Source organism: Quercus robur, chromosome 1 (genome assembly GCF_932294415.1).
Source record: "Quercus robur chromosome 1, dhQueRobu3.1, whole genome shotgun sequence".
Lineage (NCBI taxonomy): Eukaryota > Viridiplantae > Streptophyta > Magnoliopsida > Fagales > Fagaceae > Quercus > Quercus robur.
Window position 1 is genome coordinate 15,404,186 of NC_065534.1, and position 18,091 is coordinate 15,422,276.

The 18,091-nt window shown below is 32.9% G+C and overlaps 2 protein-coding genes across 3 annotated transcripts in view; one reads left to right on the plus strand and one right to left on the minus strand.

The window, feature by feature from the left end:
• The window catches only part of LOC126722779 (uncharacterized), a 34,559-nt gene extending 27,100 nt beyond the window's left edge, over positions 1-7,459 (plus strand). For both annotated transcript variants that reach the window (XM_050425930.1, XM_050425934.1), the window contains 8 exons: positions 1,100-1,225; positions 2,060-2,130; positions 4,092-4,154; positions 5,627-5,699; positions 6,398-6,517; positions 6,635-6,712; positions 6,887-6,937; positions 7,039-7,459. In XM_050425930.1, the coding sequence (XP_050281887.1) occupies positions 1,100-1,225; positions 2,060-2,130; positions 4,092-4,154; positions 5,627-5,699; positions 6,398-6,517; positions 6,635-6,712; positions 6,887-6,937; positions 7,039-7,140 (684 nt within the window). In that variant the 3' untranslated portion in view covers positions 7,141-7,459. The remainder of the gene's footprint in view (positions 1-1,099; positions 1,226-2,059; positions 2,131-4,091; positions 4,155-5,626; positions 5,700-6,397; positions 6,518-6,634; positions 6,713-6,886; positions 6,938-7,038) is intronic.
• Positions 7,460-9,150: 1,691 nt separating this feature from the next.
• LOC126722794 (serine carboxypeptidase-like 51) lies at positions 9,151-14,714 on the minus strand. Its single transcript, XM_050425943.1, has 13 exons — positions 14,477-14,714; positions 14,254-14,348; positions 13,997-14,104; positions 13,662-13,902; positions 13,419-13,462; positions 13,234-13,301; positions 13,035-13,140; positions 12,736-12,932; positions 12,580-12,649; positions 11,869-11,919; positions 11,549-11,601; positions 11,229-11,364; positions 9,151-9,639 (listed from the first exon to the last, which is right to left on the minus strand). The coding sequence occupies exons 1-13, from the start codon at positions 14,601-14,603 to the stop codon at positions 9,565-9,567; spliced, it is 1,371 nt and encodes a 456-aa protein (XP_050281900.1). The 5' UTR covers positions 14,604-14,714; the 3' UTR covers positions 9,151-9,564.
• Positions 14,715-18,091: the final 3,377 nt, after the last annotated feature.

An 18,091-nucleotide genomic window follows, 5' to 3' on the forward strand; every position in this document is an offset into this window, starting at 1 on the left:
AATTAAGATTTATTAATATCAAAGAAAGAGACACTTGAGTACACAAGGGTATATAGGGGTATACAATCAAATACAGAAATTACATAAATCAAGTAAACCAAGATAGAAAAGAAAGAACGATTTATGCATGCTAACAACCAGTCCATTAAGGTTCTAAAAAAGAATAACTTGAGATCTGACATAGTTCTCTCATTATCTTCAAAACACTTGCTATTTTTTTTCCCCCTCCAAAGACATTGCATCAATGGGGAACAACTATCTATATGTGACCAATTCAATGATGACCAAAACCGACCTTGCCAACAAGCTAGAAGCTCAACAATAGACTTTGGCATAACCCAACTTACTCCAAATAAACTCAAAACCATAGACCACATATCGGTAGCAGCTAGGCAATGAAGTAAGAGATGGTCAACTGATCAACTGATTCACCATTACTCTTGCACATAAAACACCAATCCATAATCCATACCCTTTTTTCTCTTAAATTGTCAATTGTCAGACTTTTCCCCAAGGCAGCAGTCCATACAAAAAAAGGCACTCATAAAGGGACCTAGAATTTATAGCTTTTTAAGGCCCTGCTTTTTCTAGGCACAATTGTACTCTTGCCTGGCATATTTTTAAAGAAAAATAAACTAATGAAAATAAGCTATACCAAATGAACACACAAGTAAGCTTCTGTTCAAGTGTTTTGCAAGTTTCTTGTTCATCTCTAGTTTGTGCATGGCTGCAAGAGTATCACAGTAATATGTTTTAGTCAAACATACAACCTCCAGTATATGTGAGATTTGCTGCTGCTCTCATAGTTGACATAGGTGACTGAAGAGGTGTCACAAGAAATGGTCACGATGGAGAAATGCCCCTTTTATAATTATGAACCTTGTGGTTATGAAGGAAATAGAGAAGAAACAGTTTGTAATATATGTAGTCAAGCTCAGCTTTCTATCAATTCAAAAGTTTTTTTTTCCCCCCTCAAGTGGTTAAACTGCTTAAAATGTTTCCTCATCCATGTCTTGTACATGTTTTGGTGACTTAAATTACTTTCAAAGCCATTTGTAATATATTTGTGCCTACAAATAATATGACCGTTATCTTACAGGAAAGATGTGCAGGTGCTGATACTTTGTTTCTTGTTGCCCGAATACTGCATAAATCTAAAGCTCATCTCCAAGTGATGCTTCTGCAAAATAATGCAACTATAGTTGAAGATTTTTATGTGCATGTGGTATGTCTCTCCCTTACAAGTCTGTTGGCGTGGTCAGTATTTGTTATGGTGACTTGGGATCTCACAAAACTTGATGTGGCTTTCAGTTTTAGTTATACTATACATGATCAAAGGCTTTATAAAATTTGGCAAAGACCATTGGAAGATTTATCGAGAAAAATCATAGAACTCTCTGTCTCAATCTCATAGCTTATTAAATAATATCAGTTTTTTATTTTTTATTTATTTTAATTAAATAAATAATATCCGTTAGATGTATTTATATATGATTGAAGTCACCTAAATGTGTACAAACAAGCATGTGCACAAACAAAACATACACTAAAGCATACATCTTATTCTGTTTATGTGTGCTTTTCATATGGAGGTTCATTTAAACTTAGCTCAAAAAGGCCTTTTAGGTAATACCGATGCTTTAGAGAGTTTTGAGAATGATGACAATAGTCTTAACCAATCCTTGTGTGGCTGGAATTTTTCTTGGCATATGCGTATGATAATAGTCTTAACCAATCCTTGCATAGCTGGAATTTTTCTTGACGTACACTTGTTTATGAAAAAATATGCTCTACCCCCCTCTTTTCCCTTATTCTATTTTTCTGCTGATTGTGTTTTCTTTTTGCTGATTCCCTTCCTGTTTTCTCATTAATGAGTAAAGTTGCTAAGGGTGGCCAAGTATGAACTTATGGTTGTGTTTTTCTATTAGTGATTCATGTCTTTTCCTTTTATGTCTCATTTAATTGAGTAAGATGTTTGGACATCTCATTACTTTTTCTTTATTTGAGTTAATACCTCCATTATTTAGACAAGCATAATCTTAACTATATATGTTATCAGGTGGATGCTGTGCCGGATCTTGTAGACCAAATTCATAGGACAACTGTGAAACTTCTTCTTCACATTAATGGGTAAGTAGAAAACATATTGCTGTTCCCGACTGCATATAAGTTGAAGAATTTTATGTCCAGCCCTATATAATTGCCATCTACATTGGCATTTTGCATCTAATATTATTGATCAATTAATGGTTTCTATATTGTTTATTGTGATTTTAAGTTTTGGGATATTTTCAAACATAGTGGGAGTGCTAATATTTTTTAACATTTCAAACTGTTTATTGTCTACCTTGAATGGTAGATTTGTGATGCCCCAAATTGATTGGATATTGATTAAGTGTGTGTTGTATGGTTGTGTGATGAGTCCCACATTGGGCATATACTGGGTTGATTTCGGGTTTATAAAAAACTATAAGTAGCCTCATTTGTTACTAGACTAGTCATTTTGGGGTATAGAGCAGATGTGGCTAGCAGTTTTCCTTGGGTTGTTACAAGATTGGTCCTTTCACTCAACAAAGCTTTAAATCAATGCTGGAATATACATTGATGCGATTTTTTTAGGATTGGGAGTTGGAATCAGTCAATTCTTTCTTTATTTACTCTAGTTCTCCTTGGGTTGACTGGAATTGGGGATGGGATATGCTGGTTCTAGGGACAAGAGTTATGAGGTTAGTTCCTTCTTTGAGGCACTTTGAGGGGCTATAACTGCAAGTTGTTCTTGGAAGACCATTTGGTGTGTGAAGTTTTCCCTCTTTCTTTTGGGTGGACAGCAGCTTTGAGTAAGTTCTTGTCGATGACAACCTCACTACAAGGGGAAAATTATAGTCTATTGGTGCCGTATATATAAGAATGATGGTGAGACAGTTCACCATCTCCTACTACATTGGACACTGGCAAGCAAGTTGTGGTCTTTAGTTTTATCCTCATTTGGATTGCATTAGGTGATGCCTAGGACAGTTTTGGAGGTTTCAGCTTGTTGGAAGGAGAGGTTTGGTTGTTATGAGAGTGGTTTGATTTGGGGTTTGGTTCTGCTTTGTGTTATGTGGCTACTTTGGCATGATTGGAATAATCAAGTGTAACAGCATGGAGCTTCATGGGAACTTGTTTAAAGATACGTTTCTTAGATCTTTAGTGGATGTATGCTTTAGGAAATATTCATGGGAACTTATTTTAGATTTTCTCTCTTCTGAATTTTTGATGGTAATTGGTAACTGCTTATGAGGATATAAATAATGTACATCTCCATTATTTATTGCATTAGTTTTTCTGAAAATATTTTTTACCTTTTTAATTATCAAGAAAAAAAAATGTTTGTTAATTTTCTTCCCCCAAAAGGTTTCCAACACAAAATTCTCGAACTAGGAAAAAAATAAAAAACCCTTTTGAAATTTCAATGGAACTAGGGAAACGAGGTGCCTGAGAGGAAATTCAAACCAACTCTAGTTGATGAATTATAATCAAATAGCCCAAAGTAACTGCGAATTTGCAGGATGCACAAGGTTTGAGTCTTTTGGAAAGGGTAGTGCAAATAATGTTATGCAGAATCATCTGACAGGACATGCTATTGCTGAATTTGGTGATCATAGATGGTTGGATGTTGCAACTTGCAACTAATCAGAGCTCTAAGATGCACCCAGCTTCTGGGTACTGGCCAACAACTTTCATTCCATGAAGTTCTTTTGTAAAGCTCCAAACTGACTGACCTAATTCTATAGGCAAATCCTCTGATGAAAATGGAAAAAGGGAACTTTCAGTCAAAAGTAAAAGGCAATGAGGGACAATGATGAATCTTTGCTGCATAATACCAGTAGGACAAATTTAACAATTATCTCTCTCATCTTAACCCCTCTACTTTGCCCCTTGCCATTAGTGGTGGTTGTGATTTCTTAGATGATGTTAAAACAGTCTTGCAAGATTAATGGTATTGCCATCTTTTCTTGTCAGTATATTGTGGGCTACTACTTTAAACTAGCACTTTTCTTTTCAATCTGGCTATTATAACTGATTCTTAAATGGGCAACTACTTGTTGCAGGTATGTTGATCGGGTTGCCAATGCTAAATGGGAAGTGAAAGAGCTTGGACTAGAGCATAATGGGTTCGTTTACTTATTCTTATTCTTTAATGTATATCGATTTTAATGCTTATGAACTTGTGATTTTCATTAAACAACGATGTTAATGTTTATAACATCAGGCTGTGTGTGTATATATATATATATATGTATATGCTTCTTATGTATGCAATGCTCTATTTGGTTACTCAGTATTACTCAAACAATATTAATAATGGACATATAATTAGATCTATCATAGACAAACTTGGGATTGCGAGTGTAGGTAAGATTGGTTAATTATAATGGGACCCATTTCATTAGAGTTTGATTTACATAAGAGTCAACGGTGACTCTACAGTGGGTAGAGATGCTTTTTTCTTGCTTTATAGGGGTAACTTAGGCTGCATGTTGGGAAATTTGATGTAAAGGTTATGTCAAGCCCAGGGGGATTATTTAACTTTACCCTTCACTATATATCCTCAGTTTCAACTTTCCATAGTGAACATGATTCAGATTAATAGTTTGAGGTCTAAGTGCATGGGTTCTTTTTGTCAGGGCTATTTAGGGCCATTTTATGTTAAATAGTAATTCCTAAAGATTTAGCTGGTTAACTTAACCTTGTTAGTCTTGTCCTTTTGAGGCATTCTACTTGAGCCATTTTACTTTATGATTTTTGTTTTGCTGTTGCTTCTTCTTGCTAATGACTGATAATCTCTACTAAATTAAATCTAATGTTTCAGTCAGCCTAGAAAGCATGGATATTTCAGAGTAGCAGTTGTATCTGTACATAAAAAAAATCCCTAATATATAGTGTTTGTTTGTCGCCTGTTGCCTTTTAGCTTACATTGTTATTTTTCTCAAAATTTTTTTATATACAACTATAATTAGCTACTTAAAAATTATAAATTTATTAATTAATTAAAGTATTCATTACTGTACAATATCCTAAATTTTCAAGAATTGAAGTATCATTGTGTCCATATTATATCTGATCTATATCCTGTATCCATATTGGTGCTTCCTAGCAGTCAGCTTTTGATGTTTGAAACCTATGGATTTTGTAAACATATTCTCTAAGCAATTGCTTATGACACCTGAGAACAGTGAGCTTATCTATTCTTCTGTGATTCCTTCTATACAATGTTATTGAAATGCAAATATTAGAATGCATCTCTGCTTATGGGTAAAAAAAAAAAAAAAAAAAAAAAGAAGAAGAAGAAGAAAAGAAAGAATGCATCTCTACAAGGCCATTGCTAAAAGTTTGAAACACATGGTATAATAGGCTGTTATCATATAAAGGATTTTGAAGATAATGAGTGCGAAAATAACGATCAAGTGATTAAATTCATTATTTCCTATCAGCTTAAGTTTTTGTTCAGATCTTATTATTTTTTATGTTCAACTCCCCAATACCCGTTCTCTCGTTTATTTGAAAACTACTTTTATTTGACTAGTGCTCTGAAGTGTGTTTTATCAACAAGTTTGTTGATTTATTATTATTTTGTTGGTATTAGGTACGTTGACTTATTGTTGGGAGAATTTAAGCACTTTAAAACAAGGCTTGCTCATGGGGGACTACGCAAAGAGGTAATACTTGGCTGCAATTCTGTGAGGCACCACCTTAAACTTTAAAGAAAGCAGAATTTGTGCCTCAGAATTCTAAATTACTTTACTTTTTACCCTTAAGCTGACTTGACTAGTTGATAGTGATTGCTAATTTTAGTGTGAGGTCATTAAATTTGTGCATTGATGGTTTCTATCATGTCAGGATTTGGTGAAGTTTATACCGTATTGGACTTCCATTTTGTTTGGGCAAAAGCTTTGATTAGGTGATGTGTTTATGGCCTCCAGCAAGTGCGCGCGCACAGGGGGTGGGGGGTGTGGGGTGTCGGGGCTTAGGCCACATTTGGTTCATTGAATAAAGATTGCGTTAGAAATAGTAATTTAATATTATTGGAAATAAAAGATGTTAGATGTTGTAATGAAATAACTATACCTATTCATAAAGTTTGGTTGTTATGAAAAGTTAGTGTTTTTTGGAAATATATTAAATTTAAAATTGTCAAATGTATTAAGGAATAGTTATTACAGCCATTTTAGAAATGAATAAGGATAACTATTCCTATAATAAAGATGAAACCAAATAACCGAATAGTTTTTACACATGAATAACCATTCCATTACAAGATTATTTTATAGCCTACCAAACATGCCCTTAGTTGATGAATTGAATAAAACCTGATTGACCAATTGACCAACTTGAATATTATATCTTGTATGTTTAGGTTCAAGACCTCCTCTTAGAATACGGACTTGAAATTGTTGCGGAAACTCTTATTGAAGGTCTATCACGAGTGAAAAGGTGTACTGATGAGGGACGAGCTCTGATGTCGTTGGATCTTCAGGTTTCTTTTTTAGTGTGTCAACTGACAAGAATCTGCACATTGCAACATTTCCTTCGTATTTTGCTCCCTTTTTTGTCCCTTAGTATATTTAAAGAGTGTTGTCTTTATTCCTTTCAGGTTTTAATTAATGGCTTGCATCATTTTGTCCCTATAGATGTGAAGCCTAAATTACAGATGGTCGAAACCTTTATTAAGGTAAGCATAATCATGGTTTCTTCTTTGAAATTAAGTTGCAAATAATGGTGAAATATTTTTGGATTGATGTAAATTTGAGGATTATTGCTGCTTTACCTATATGACACAGATGGTGTACACAACTCTCAAAAATTACTAACTGCCACTCTCTCTCTCTCTCTCTCTCTCATACAGGCATACTACCTACCTGAAACTGAATATGTATACTGGGCACGGACTCACCCTGTAAGTTCTATCCCTACTGAAAATGAGAAATTTCTCTGATATGCTATGTAATTGTTTGATTGTTTTACATTACATATATGAAAATACTTTTTCCCATGCAGGAATACACTAAAAGTCAAATTGTTGGGCTAGTCAACCTTGTTGCGACGATGAAAGGTTGGAAGAGAAAAAACAGGTTGGATGTACTGGAAAAGATAGAGTGAGCTGGCATGCAACTTCAGTTACACCGTATTTTTTGTGGTTCTTTATACTAATGATGTATATTGGATGGTATTCTGATCTTCATTATGTAGAGTGTATCTTGAGGTTGTATATCTTCAGATTTCTTAGTACATATCTGAGCTTGTAACATATGATCATCCCTTCTTCAAGGGAAAATCAAATGTAATTTTAGATCACATAATAGTTGAAATAATGAGTTTACATTGATATAGTCAAGTTTCGATCCCATGTTCTCTTGCAAATGAGGGAGAGGCACATTTCTGTATTTGTATTGAATGGAACACAAAATTTTGTGCATCACTTTATTGCTGTTCTAAATATATATATATATATATATATACACATTGTTGATCCTCCTGCACTCCTGATTGTCATGTTGCTGATCCCTATGATATATATATATATATATATATATATATTTAATAGTATTAATCATCGGGAAATATTTTATGGGGAAATGAAAAAGTTATAAAAAAAAGTTGGTAACTTTTCATTTTTCTATAAAAAGTTTCTCAAAATAATTTATTAATATATGCTATAAGAGCAACCACTTCAGTAGGTGTATAATTTCTGTCTATTTTACACAAAAAAACATATTTTTTCTATTTTACAAAAAAAACACTTTTACAAAATACTCACATTAGTTTATTTATTCTAAACATTTATTCAATAAAATATTCATTTTTTTTACACTATTATCTCTCTCATAGACCCAGCATAGCCCATTCAGCCACCATCATCAACCCACCAGCCTCCATCAATCCACTCAACCATCATTGTCAAGCAACTAGCCTCCATCATCAACCCACCCAAATACCCATTCAACCCAGCCAAAATCCAAATACCCATTTAACCTAGCCACCATCAATGAAATCCATGTTCATCCATCCTAGCCACCGTGCAACCAGATCAATGCCTCCCATTGTCCGGCCATGGAAGTTGTGTCAAAGCCCAGGTGTGTCTAAACCAGATACCCATTCAACCCAGCTTTGATCGACGCCTTCAACCTAGCTCTGATCAACGCTCATGATGCATAACCCCGTTGATCTGTGGGTTCGGCCATGAAAGAGGAAGCTAATGACATGAGAGAAATAGAGAGCTGAGAGGGGAGAAAAAAATGAGAAAAGAGAGAATGAGGTGAGAATCAGAGGACCGGTGAGAAGGAGAGAGAAAAAATATTAAAATACAAAATGCAAAGCTACAGTAACCATGTATATATGCATAGTTATTGTATTAATTGTGCATAAATTTACAATTTTACACCTACTGATGTGGGTTTTTTTTGGGTCAAAATGTGCAAAATGAGTAACTTTTTCTATTATGCAAGACTTTGCACCCACTGATGTGGATGCTCTAAAGGCACACATTAGTAATTTAATTTTTTTTTTTTTTTTTTTTTATAGCATCTTGATCCCTATGATTTTGTTTATTCTTTTTCTCCTTCGTGTTATGATATATTGTTAGAAATTTTTAGAAATATTAAATGCCTGAGTATTTAATTGTTGGTTTAGTTCTAATTAGACAACACCGTGATGACCATTTTTTGTTTTTTTTGAAGATCTTATTTGTTTTAATGGTGTTTTATGAAAAATTATTAGTTGTTCTTGTAATATAATGAATTTGGGCTCATTCCTCTTACATTCATAATTGATCTCACTATGAATTTAATTAGTGTGATCCATCATGAATATGAGAAGAGGAACACCACATTATGTGTTTCGTAAACACCTAATAATATAATTTAACCATGTTTTATTCTTACGTTGTGCTCATAAATTCTTATTGTGCTCATAAATTCTTGGTTTCTTTAATGAATGTACACAATAAGTGGTGGCATTAGCTTATCACATGTCTCATTTGCATGGAAGGGAGCAATAAAGTGCTTTATTTCAGTGAAGGTATTTTCATTATTCATTTGCATGTTGGAGCTCGATGTTTGAGCTCCCTGTGTATAAGAAAGTTACTGTTGTTTGCACTTAAAGGCATGAAAGTTCAGAAGGCAATCTATCCATGATTCTTATTAAGGCTGTATGCTTCCATGTATGCAAGTCTCAACCCCAAGAGAAGGAAAGAAAAAAAAAAAGACTAGATCTGGAGAAAAAACAACTAAAAAAAGATCGAGAGAAATTCAGTTTTTTTTTTTTTAAAATTAAATGACAAGACATTTTTTATTTTTATTTTTGCTAAAGATAATGAATGGTAAATTGATAAATAAGACAGCATTTGATATATTTCCACCATCTGCAAATCTCATCATCTCGTCATTGTTCCTCCCACTCTCGTCTTTACTTTGATTGTTTGCTTGTTCAACTCTCTATGATTGCTTCCATCTGATCTGACCAACCCTCTTTTTTGGTTTGATTATTTGTAACTTTTTTGAATGGCTTTTTTTTTATATTTTCTTTCTACGTAGAAACCGCTGGTGACTGTGTGAAGGCACCTATCATGTTTAACGTAACGCAAGGCTGGTTCACTGGTACCTGCAAAAAAATCATTGAAACAGTTTTTTTTTACAAAAGTCAGAATCCAATAAATTCACCCATCCTTTCAATTTGTCAGTTTTTTTCTGACTCTTATGTCTCCTGTGACTTTGTTTTCCACAGGATAAGCAACTTGTCAGCTATCTGATATTTCTGATTACAATCTGACACTATCATCTTTAGTACTTGCACCATGTTTAGCTTGGACTACCTTATCATCCCTCACGTACGTAATTTCTATGTATGCATGCAATTGAGATGTCACTCTCACAATTTTACCAGCGCGTGGGATTTACTTACCCTATTTTTTTTTTTCCTTCTCTAGCCCCATGTTTGTCAAAATCATTTTTTAAACCTAGCATGAATAATGATTTTTAAAATTTTAATGTATTAACAAAGATATGAAAATTATGCTAATTCCAGCTGAAATCTTTTATGATAATCATTAACATAATTTAGAGATTTATTTATTTATTTATTTTTTACCTTTTTGTTAGGGAAGTGGCATCCACACGAACATGGGTTCGTGGGGTGGATGAAAAATGCTTTAGAATAATGCTTTATTCATTTGTGGTCCTTTTTTTTTCATTATTTTTCTGTTCTAGGTACACCCATGTGTGTTTCTTTGAAAAAAAAAAAAAAGGTACATCCATATGTAACCTCACATGCTATTGCTTTATTTCTCAATGAGACAGCAATGATGCATGCAGGTACGGAGCCATTCCTTGACATGTGGACAACCACTCATAGGTGATAAAATTTAAAACAAAATATTCAAACTTAATTAAAATTTTTGGTTTTTTTTTAAAAAAATTTTAAACAAAATAATTTTGTAATAATTTTAAAACTCAAAGTTTTGACTTTATCTCTAATATCGGGTCACTCAGTTATAAGCTACTTTATAATAATGCTTTAAAATGAATGTGATGGACACACAATAAAAGTTTGTGCAATGATATTTGATAATAGGTGCAAGTTTAAATAGCACTGATGTGTTTGGTGTTTGGTCTTTTTTTGGGGTCTCATGACAATGTTCATGAGACCACAAACTTAGAAAAATGTGTATACTCATGTATTTTTTGGTCTCATAGTATTATTTTTATATTTAAAAATTATTTTGTTATATATTTTCAATAATAAATTTTTAATTTTTAACAAATAAGTGATATTTAAAAAGGGAGGAAGTATTGCATATACTCCGTTGCATATCAGAGTATATGCAATTTTATACAGGCTAGTGCCCAATCTAGTGGCACTCAATTTTATCGTAAAGAAATTATTTTAGATTTGACCATGTGTGTCAGTGGTACTCCTTTAAAAATTGTAATAGTCAATCCCGAAAATGTGAAGGAACAATGACACATATCCACTAATGACAGAAATTATAGCAACCGTGACAATTCGACTTTTTTCATGGAAATAATGGGTTTTTGCCGACAAAAAAAAAAAAAAAAAAAAAAAAAAAAAAAGGGAAAGAATTGTCTTTTTTCCTTTATTTTTTTGGGGGGAAAAGTTAGGATGATGAGGTTAATTATGACAATAATGAGATTAGAAAAGACTTGTGAAGGTACAGTTAATAGTTGACTTACAAAGTGGCCTGCTCCAAGAATCCAATAAAAGTGAAAGTTTTTGTATGACTTCCTGAACCCTTTGGTACTTCCTCTATTACTCCCACAATAGAGAGGGGTTCTGTCGGTGCTCAAGAAATTTTGCAGCCCTTCCCACCTAATACATGGATTAGGTTAGCTAGGCTTATTTTACCATGTAATTAAGTAAAAATTTATAGGGTAAACTTTTAAAAAAACAATAATAATCTCACATGAAAGGGTAATCTAAATTACACAATAGTGAGAAAAGAAGAAGAAGAAGATGAAATAAAGAAAAGGATGAAAGAGATAGAGAGAGTTACTTGAGCTTCTCAACCCATGCTTGTGTCCCCTTCGTTGCACAAATAAGATCAATCTACAAATAATAACAAACGAGACTATGACATCAGCCCCATCATTAAGGTTAAACTAGCTAGGAAGATTAATAATACCCATTAATGACATTACAATCAGAAAATCAACCAAATAATTGTGTTTTTCTAAGTGATTCCTATCAAGTCAACATTATATTGGAAATTAAGAGACAAAAATCATATAATAGTGGGTGGTCCAGATGGGCTGCTAGCCCTTCTCAAATCCCATAACTTTATCGCATTGTTGAAAAGGACCTGAGTAATCTTACTTGTCCATTGTATACAGTCACATTTATTCCTTTAGCAAGGAGCTCATCGACCTGTAAAAGAATAAGAATTGGTCACTAATTTAAGATTTTTTAAGACAAAAATTGTAAACCATAATAAGGCCACATAGGTAAGGACTAAGTAAGTCTTTCGGGTCAACTTCATAGAAGAGTCAAATCTAAGAAATGAATGAATGAATAAATAAATGAATTAATGAATGAAAGAGAGTAATTTGGAATCTTCCTGCCATAAAATATCAATTTCGTTTTCAATGTATTTACTATATTTCAGTTTCGATACAAGTTTTGATCATTCTATTTACTGCATCAATGCCAGGCAGCGGAGCTATCCACATATTTTATTCATTAAAAAAATGGTACACGAAGACAAAGAGAATCTTAATTTATATAACAATCTAACAACTTGATTAATATAGAACAAAAATAAGATTACCATGTGGATGAAGCATGCATGTTAAGCCGAAGCTCAAGCAAGTTTCACCATATTTTTATCTTACTAGGCCAAAGGAGAATTTTAAGATGTTAGATTCTGTTTTCTGTCCCTCACATTAATTCTTCTACCAAATAGGCTCAAATTCAACTAGTTGATGCTCAATAACTAGTTCATATGTATGAATTAAGTAAAACTATTTGAAACTTTTTAAGACAAATATGAAACATTTTAACTTCTTTGTGCCTACTTTAATTTCTTACCCCACTAATCACTGGTTTCATGAAATCCCCTGAAAGCTTTGTAAAAACAGAATCTGACTGTCCTCCCCACCTGCAAATAAAACACTTATATACTTCTTTATGAATTATGTGCTTTCAGCAATTTTTTTTTCCCCTTTTAGAGAGAAGGAAACTCACGTCACATTTTCCGGAATCTTGAGCTTTTTTTTAATGACACCATTCATAATATCATCCAAACCACCAGTAGCAGCAAGAGAAGACCTCAAGGAACTCAAATATCTTGAATATCTTCTTCCTGAAATCGCTTTTGATGATTCCATGGCTGTTATGGATATCGAGTCACTTCCAGAATCCTGTAGAAAATTGTAGAAGTCCTGCAAAATGCAAATCCCCCCCCAAAAGAAAGCAATATTTTTAGGCTATAATTGAATTTTAGATACAAATAGTTACATGTTCATTATGGGGCAAAAGTATACCACATTATTGCTAAATCTGGCAATCACTGACTCAAGTTCTGACCACGAATCGGTTGCCTCAACATATTGACCTTCCTGAATTTGTTTCTTAATTTTTTGAGCGACACTGTTTAATGAAATGGGTTTGTTAGTGGACTGAAAATCTCCAATCCTCATAGGTTTTTATTCTACATTTTAATTAAAAGTACATAACATAGACCTGTTTGATGCCTGAAGCCCATTGTTATCAATTCTCGAGACATCTTTGAGAAGAGGACCCCATGATAACTGCATTATCAAATTTAAACCTTAACTGAAATATAGGAGTTGCATTTTTTTTAATTCAGAGAATCAATCATTAAGTGATAGCATATGAATTGGACATAAAAAATTAGGACTAAGTACCACATAATCTTCTGGGGAGATCCAGCTGTCCCCTAATGCCACTCCTACATGTGGAAGAAGCATATATAATCACAAAATAAGTCACTTTTTAGAAGAAGAAAAAAAATCTACAAAATCAGAATTACAGATATCCTGGGCACAATGAAAATGACCCATCTTTATTTTCTTTTTCAACTTTCCATAAGTATATTTTCAGATTCTTGATATTGCTATTCAGAGAAAAACTGCTTGAAAAGAGATTACCTCCCAGTTTAAGCTTCAATTTCCCAGCTTCTATGGCTTTCACGGCTGCTAGTGCAAGAGTGACAGCAAATTTACCACCATAAGACTCTGCTACAATGTACAGGGGACTCTTTTGTAGGTTCTCATTCTTATTGAATAACTCCTCCAACAATGTTGTTAAATCATTTCCTGCTTCCTCATCGGTTGTCACAAACATTTTTTCATCCTCAACAAAACTATATCCGGTTCCAACTGGATTATCCTACATTACACCGAGTGATTTGGTTTATAAAACCAACAAAAAATTCATTAAAATTCAAAACCATTTACTTCATAACAGAGTTCCAATCAATTACCACAAACAGAAGATCAGCTTTTCGCAACCATGTCGAATTCCGTGCCTTCAAATCAGTGTCTAGAGGCCCAACCTCTTCAAAATTCCCTATCCCAACTCCTGAAGCACCCTATATTTTGACAGTGAATTATAAGCAAATACAAATATTCATATATGAAAGCATGAAGAAACTCAAAAAATATATGTTCTAGACAACAGCACAAGTTTCTAAGTTTTTTTCACATTCATTCATTTCTATAAATCAATACCAATACTTACAGGTCCACCCTGCAGCCATAGAATGATAGGCCATGGCTTTGTGGAATTCTCAACTCTGTATGGACTTTTATAAAGCCACCAGAACATATGGGCTTCTGTGTAATTCAAAAACCACATAAACACACAAGCCAAGATCCATTTGTTACAATTCCATTTGAGAAAATTAAAAAGAGAACACAAAAAAGAAACAAACTTTTTTATCAGTGTGACTTAAATGGCTTACTGGGTCTGACTTCAACATATCCCCATTCTTCTGATCCTTCCTTGGCTTTTGCAGCTACTGCTATTTCTCCATGAAACAGAGGAGAACAGAGAAGAAGAGAGAAAACAATAATACCCCAGTTTCCCATTTAGAAGGCAACACCAGAGTCAGACACCCACTTCTCCTATTTAACAGAAAACTGTAAAGCTGTACTGAGGCTTATTTTGCTGTCTTCAACAGAAAATACATAGAGGCGGAGACTTCAATAGTATAGGTCGTTCTAATTAAATGCGGAACATAAGGCCAAAGGAGTTTTAGACTACACATGTAATTTTTGTTTTTCTTTTTTTGAGGTGGGTGGGGTGTCTGTTCAGTAAAATAAGATAGATACTGAAATAATCTATTGATTCCCATAAAAAAAAAAAAAAAAAAAAAAAAAATCTATTGGTAGAAATTTCTATAAATAAACCTCAGCCAATTATGTGCTATTTACAGAAATATAATGACAGCGCAGGATGAGTATGAAAACAATGACAGTAATATTCAGCCAAAAAAAGGGGGGAAAATGACAGTAATAAACATAGAATCTAATATATTTTTAAAATAAGTACTAGATATCTATAATCTATGATCTATAATATATATTAATTGTATTTAGATTCTATTCTATATTTGTTTCTCAAAAAAAAAAAAAAAATCAATATTTAAACTCTCTATTAGATTACAACAACAATAGAAGATTGGTTAAAGTTGGCCACATATATTCTTTTCCTCCATTAGAAAATATTGTCATATCATATTTTATATATATAGATTAGTTAAAGTTGATCACATGTATTCTTTTCCCTTATTAAAAGAATATTGCCATGCCTATTTTATATATATAGTAAAAAGGATAATTTTATATACAAATACAATGATAATAAATACTTATAAATAACATTTATAATTGTCAAATTTATATTTAAGTCAAAAAAAGAAAACATTGCTGGGATGGGATCATATCCTACTCTCCACCACTAAAAAGAGGCATATATTCAATTCTATATTTAAAGTTTAAACCCTTTATTAGAAATTTAGAATATTGCCACGTCTCTCTGAAAAAAATTTCTGCCTCATCATATATTATATAAACAGTAAAAAAGAGAGAGATAATTATATAAATAAATACAATCATAATTAATACGTGTTAATAATTATCAAGTTCATTTATATTTAAGACAACAAATTATATTTTATTAAACTTTTTCGTTACAATAAATAATTTCCGACTAGTGAAAATTTTATAATTAGTTTAGTTATAGTAGAAATATTGGTTTGACATAGGCATTGTCTAGTTGTGCAAGGTGTGTGTTGGGTTTAGGATAAAAAGGGAGAAAAAAACAGTTGTACTTGTATGACTTAATACGTGGCAAAGTCAATTAAAACAAGTGATGGTCCTTCACTGAATGCATATAGATTGCGTGCGAGAAGATTGTTTTTGCTTGCAGTGAACAAGAATGTTTTTGCTTGCAGTGAACGGGACGTTAAACACTCACAGATAATGAGGGGGGTATATAGTATATACCAATCAATCTTTAAATGTGAATCTTTAAACATCCCATAAAATAATAAGGCAAGTTTAATGTTTTACTGCCCTTTCAAAAAGGGAAAAAAAAAGGGTAGGGACTGAGCAATGAGCATAGGTTAAATGTGTGTGGACAAGGATAGCGAGGCTAAATCACGTGCGTCTTAATTGGGATGAAAAAGCCGCACACAACGGGTGGAATAAAGACATTTCATCGTCTCTAATGGCTTGGGGTGACATCCAGGGGCGGAACTACCCTTAGACCAAGGGGCAATGACCCCCCCCCCCCCTAAATTTTAATAAAAATATATTATTATATATATGTATTAATTTTAGCAATTTTGTTCTATAAAATTACATTTTATTTCAATTTAAAAATATCATTAATTCTTTTAAGAGTAATGCTATATTCATAAACTTTTTTATAACATTTTTATAAACCTTTTTGGTTGCAAATTTTTATTGGTTCGCATATGGGCATACCATTTACATCATTTTTTTACTTACCAGTAACCACTTATTACTTAAGTAATTTATAAAAAAAAAAAAAAAAAACTTGCAACTATCTAAAATCTAAAACAAAATATACAAGCCAAAAAAAAAAAAAAAAAAAAAAAAAAAACTCAACAACAAAAATTACCAGTAAAACTAAAAACAAAATTAAGCTCAATTAACTAATTTTATCCAAAATAAATAACCATGCCCTTTAAAAAAAATTCTAAACAAAAATAATTTTGTTCTTATCTACAAAATAATAATAATAATAATAATAATAAATAATCTTAGCAGTTAAGTAGCAGAATTAGAGGTTGAAATCATTGTACACAGCCAACAGTAAAACCACCCCCCCTAACTCAAAGTTCTGACTCCGTCCTTGGTGACATTGATGCTAAATAGGAGGTGAGATAAGGGAGAGAAAAAAAATTAATTGTATATATACAAACACTCTGTCTCTGAGAGGGTGTGTGATTTATTCTCGCCTTATCCTCTTAGGGTTTGTTAAAACTCGTGCCGAGTAAGATGGGACTAGCAGGTCACATAGGACAAATGTATTTCACTGTATTTAAATATGAAAGAATTAAGTTTTCCCTCTAAGTGCATTCTCATCAAGTGTGTCAAATGCCAAATATTTGACATTTGACATACTAAACTCTCAAAAACCACCTCCATCAAGTGTTTTAAATGTCATAATATGTGGTATTGATGAACAGTGCAATCTCATATTTGAGACCGCATTGTTCACCAATTATAAAATTTATATTATTTTTTAATTCAATGGGGCCCACTTTCTTTTCTTATTATTATTTCTCTTTCTCCCTCATTTTTTTCTCTCAATCCGGTCTCAACCTTTTTTTTTTTTTTTTTTTCTTTTCCAAGTGCCTCTCTTCTCCTTCTCTGGGTTCTTGGTCGACATTCTTGAGTTGGCGTCGGCCTTTTTGGTTGGAGTTGAGATTGGAGAGGCTGGGCCGCTGGGGTGGTAGTTATTTTTGTGGCTAGGGTGGGTTTTGTGGTGGGTTTTGGGTGTAGAAAACTAATTTGAAGAATGGAAGAACAAGGGAAAGGTGGTGGGTGGTGTTGCTCGATGGGTCTCACTAGTTTTTATTTTATTTTTTATTTTTATATATATTTTTTTACTTACTTAGGTTGCTAGTTAACGATGGTGGGTTTGTGGTTGGTGTGCCGTGGGTTGAGGCAGAGAGAGGATGAGAGGGGAAAGTGGGATGGTGTGTTGTGTGGTTGGTGTGTTGTGGTTGTGGGTTGAGGCCGGTGGGTTGTGCCGTGGTGGTGCCATGGGTTTGTGGTGGCTTGGGTGATGAGAATAACAAAGAATAAAAAATGAAAAATAAATAATATTTTAATGAAGTGGTAAAAAAAATAAAAGTTTTGATGTTAGAGCATTCGCATCAAAGAATGCTACTCTATTCTATTTTACCATCCCAAAAAGCTACTTTATCAATTATACAATACCATTTTCCAATACACCCAACATCCGAACTTTTATTTTTCTATTCTACTCATTAAAATAATATATTTTCACAATAAAATATATTTTTTCCATTTTTGTTTTT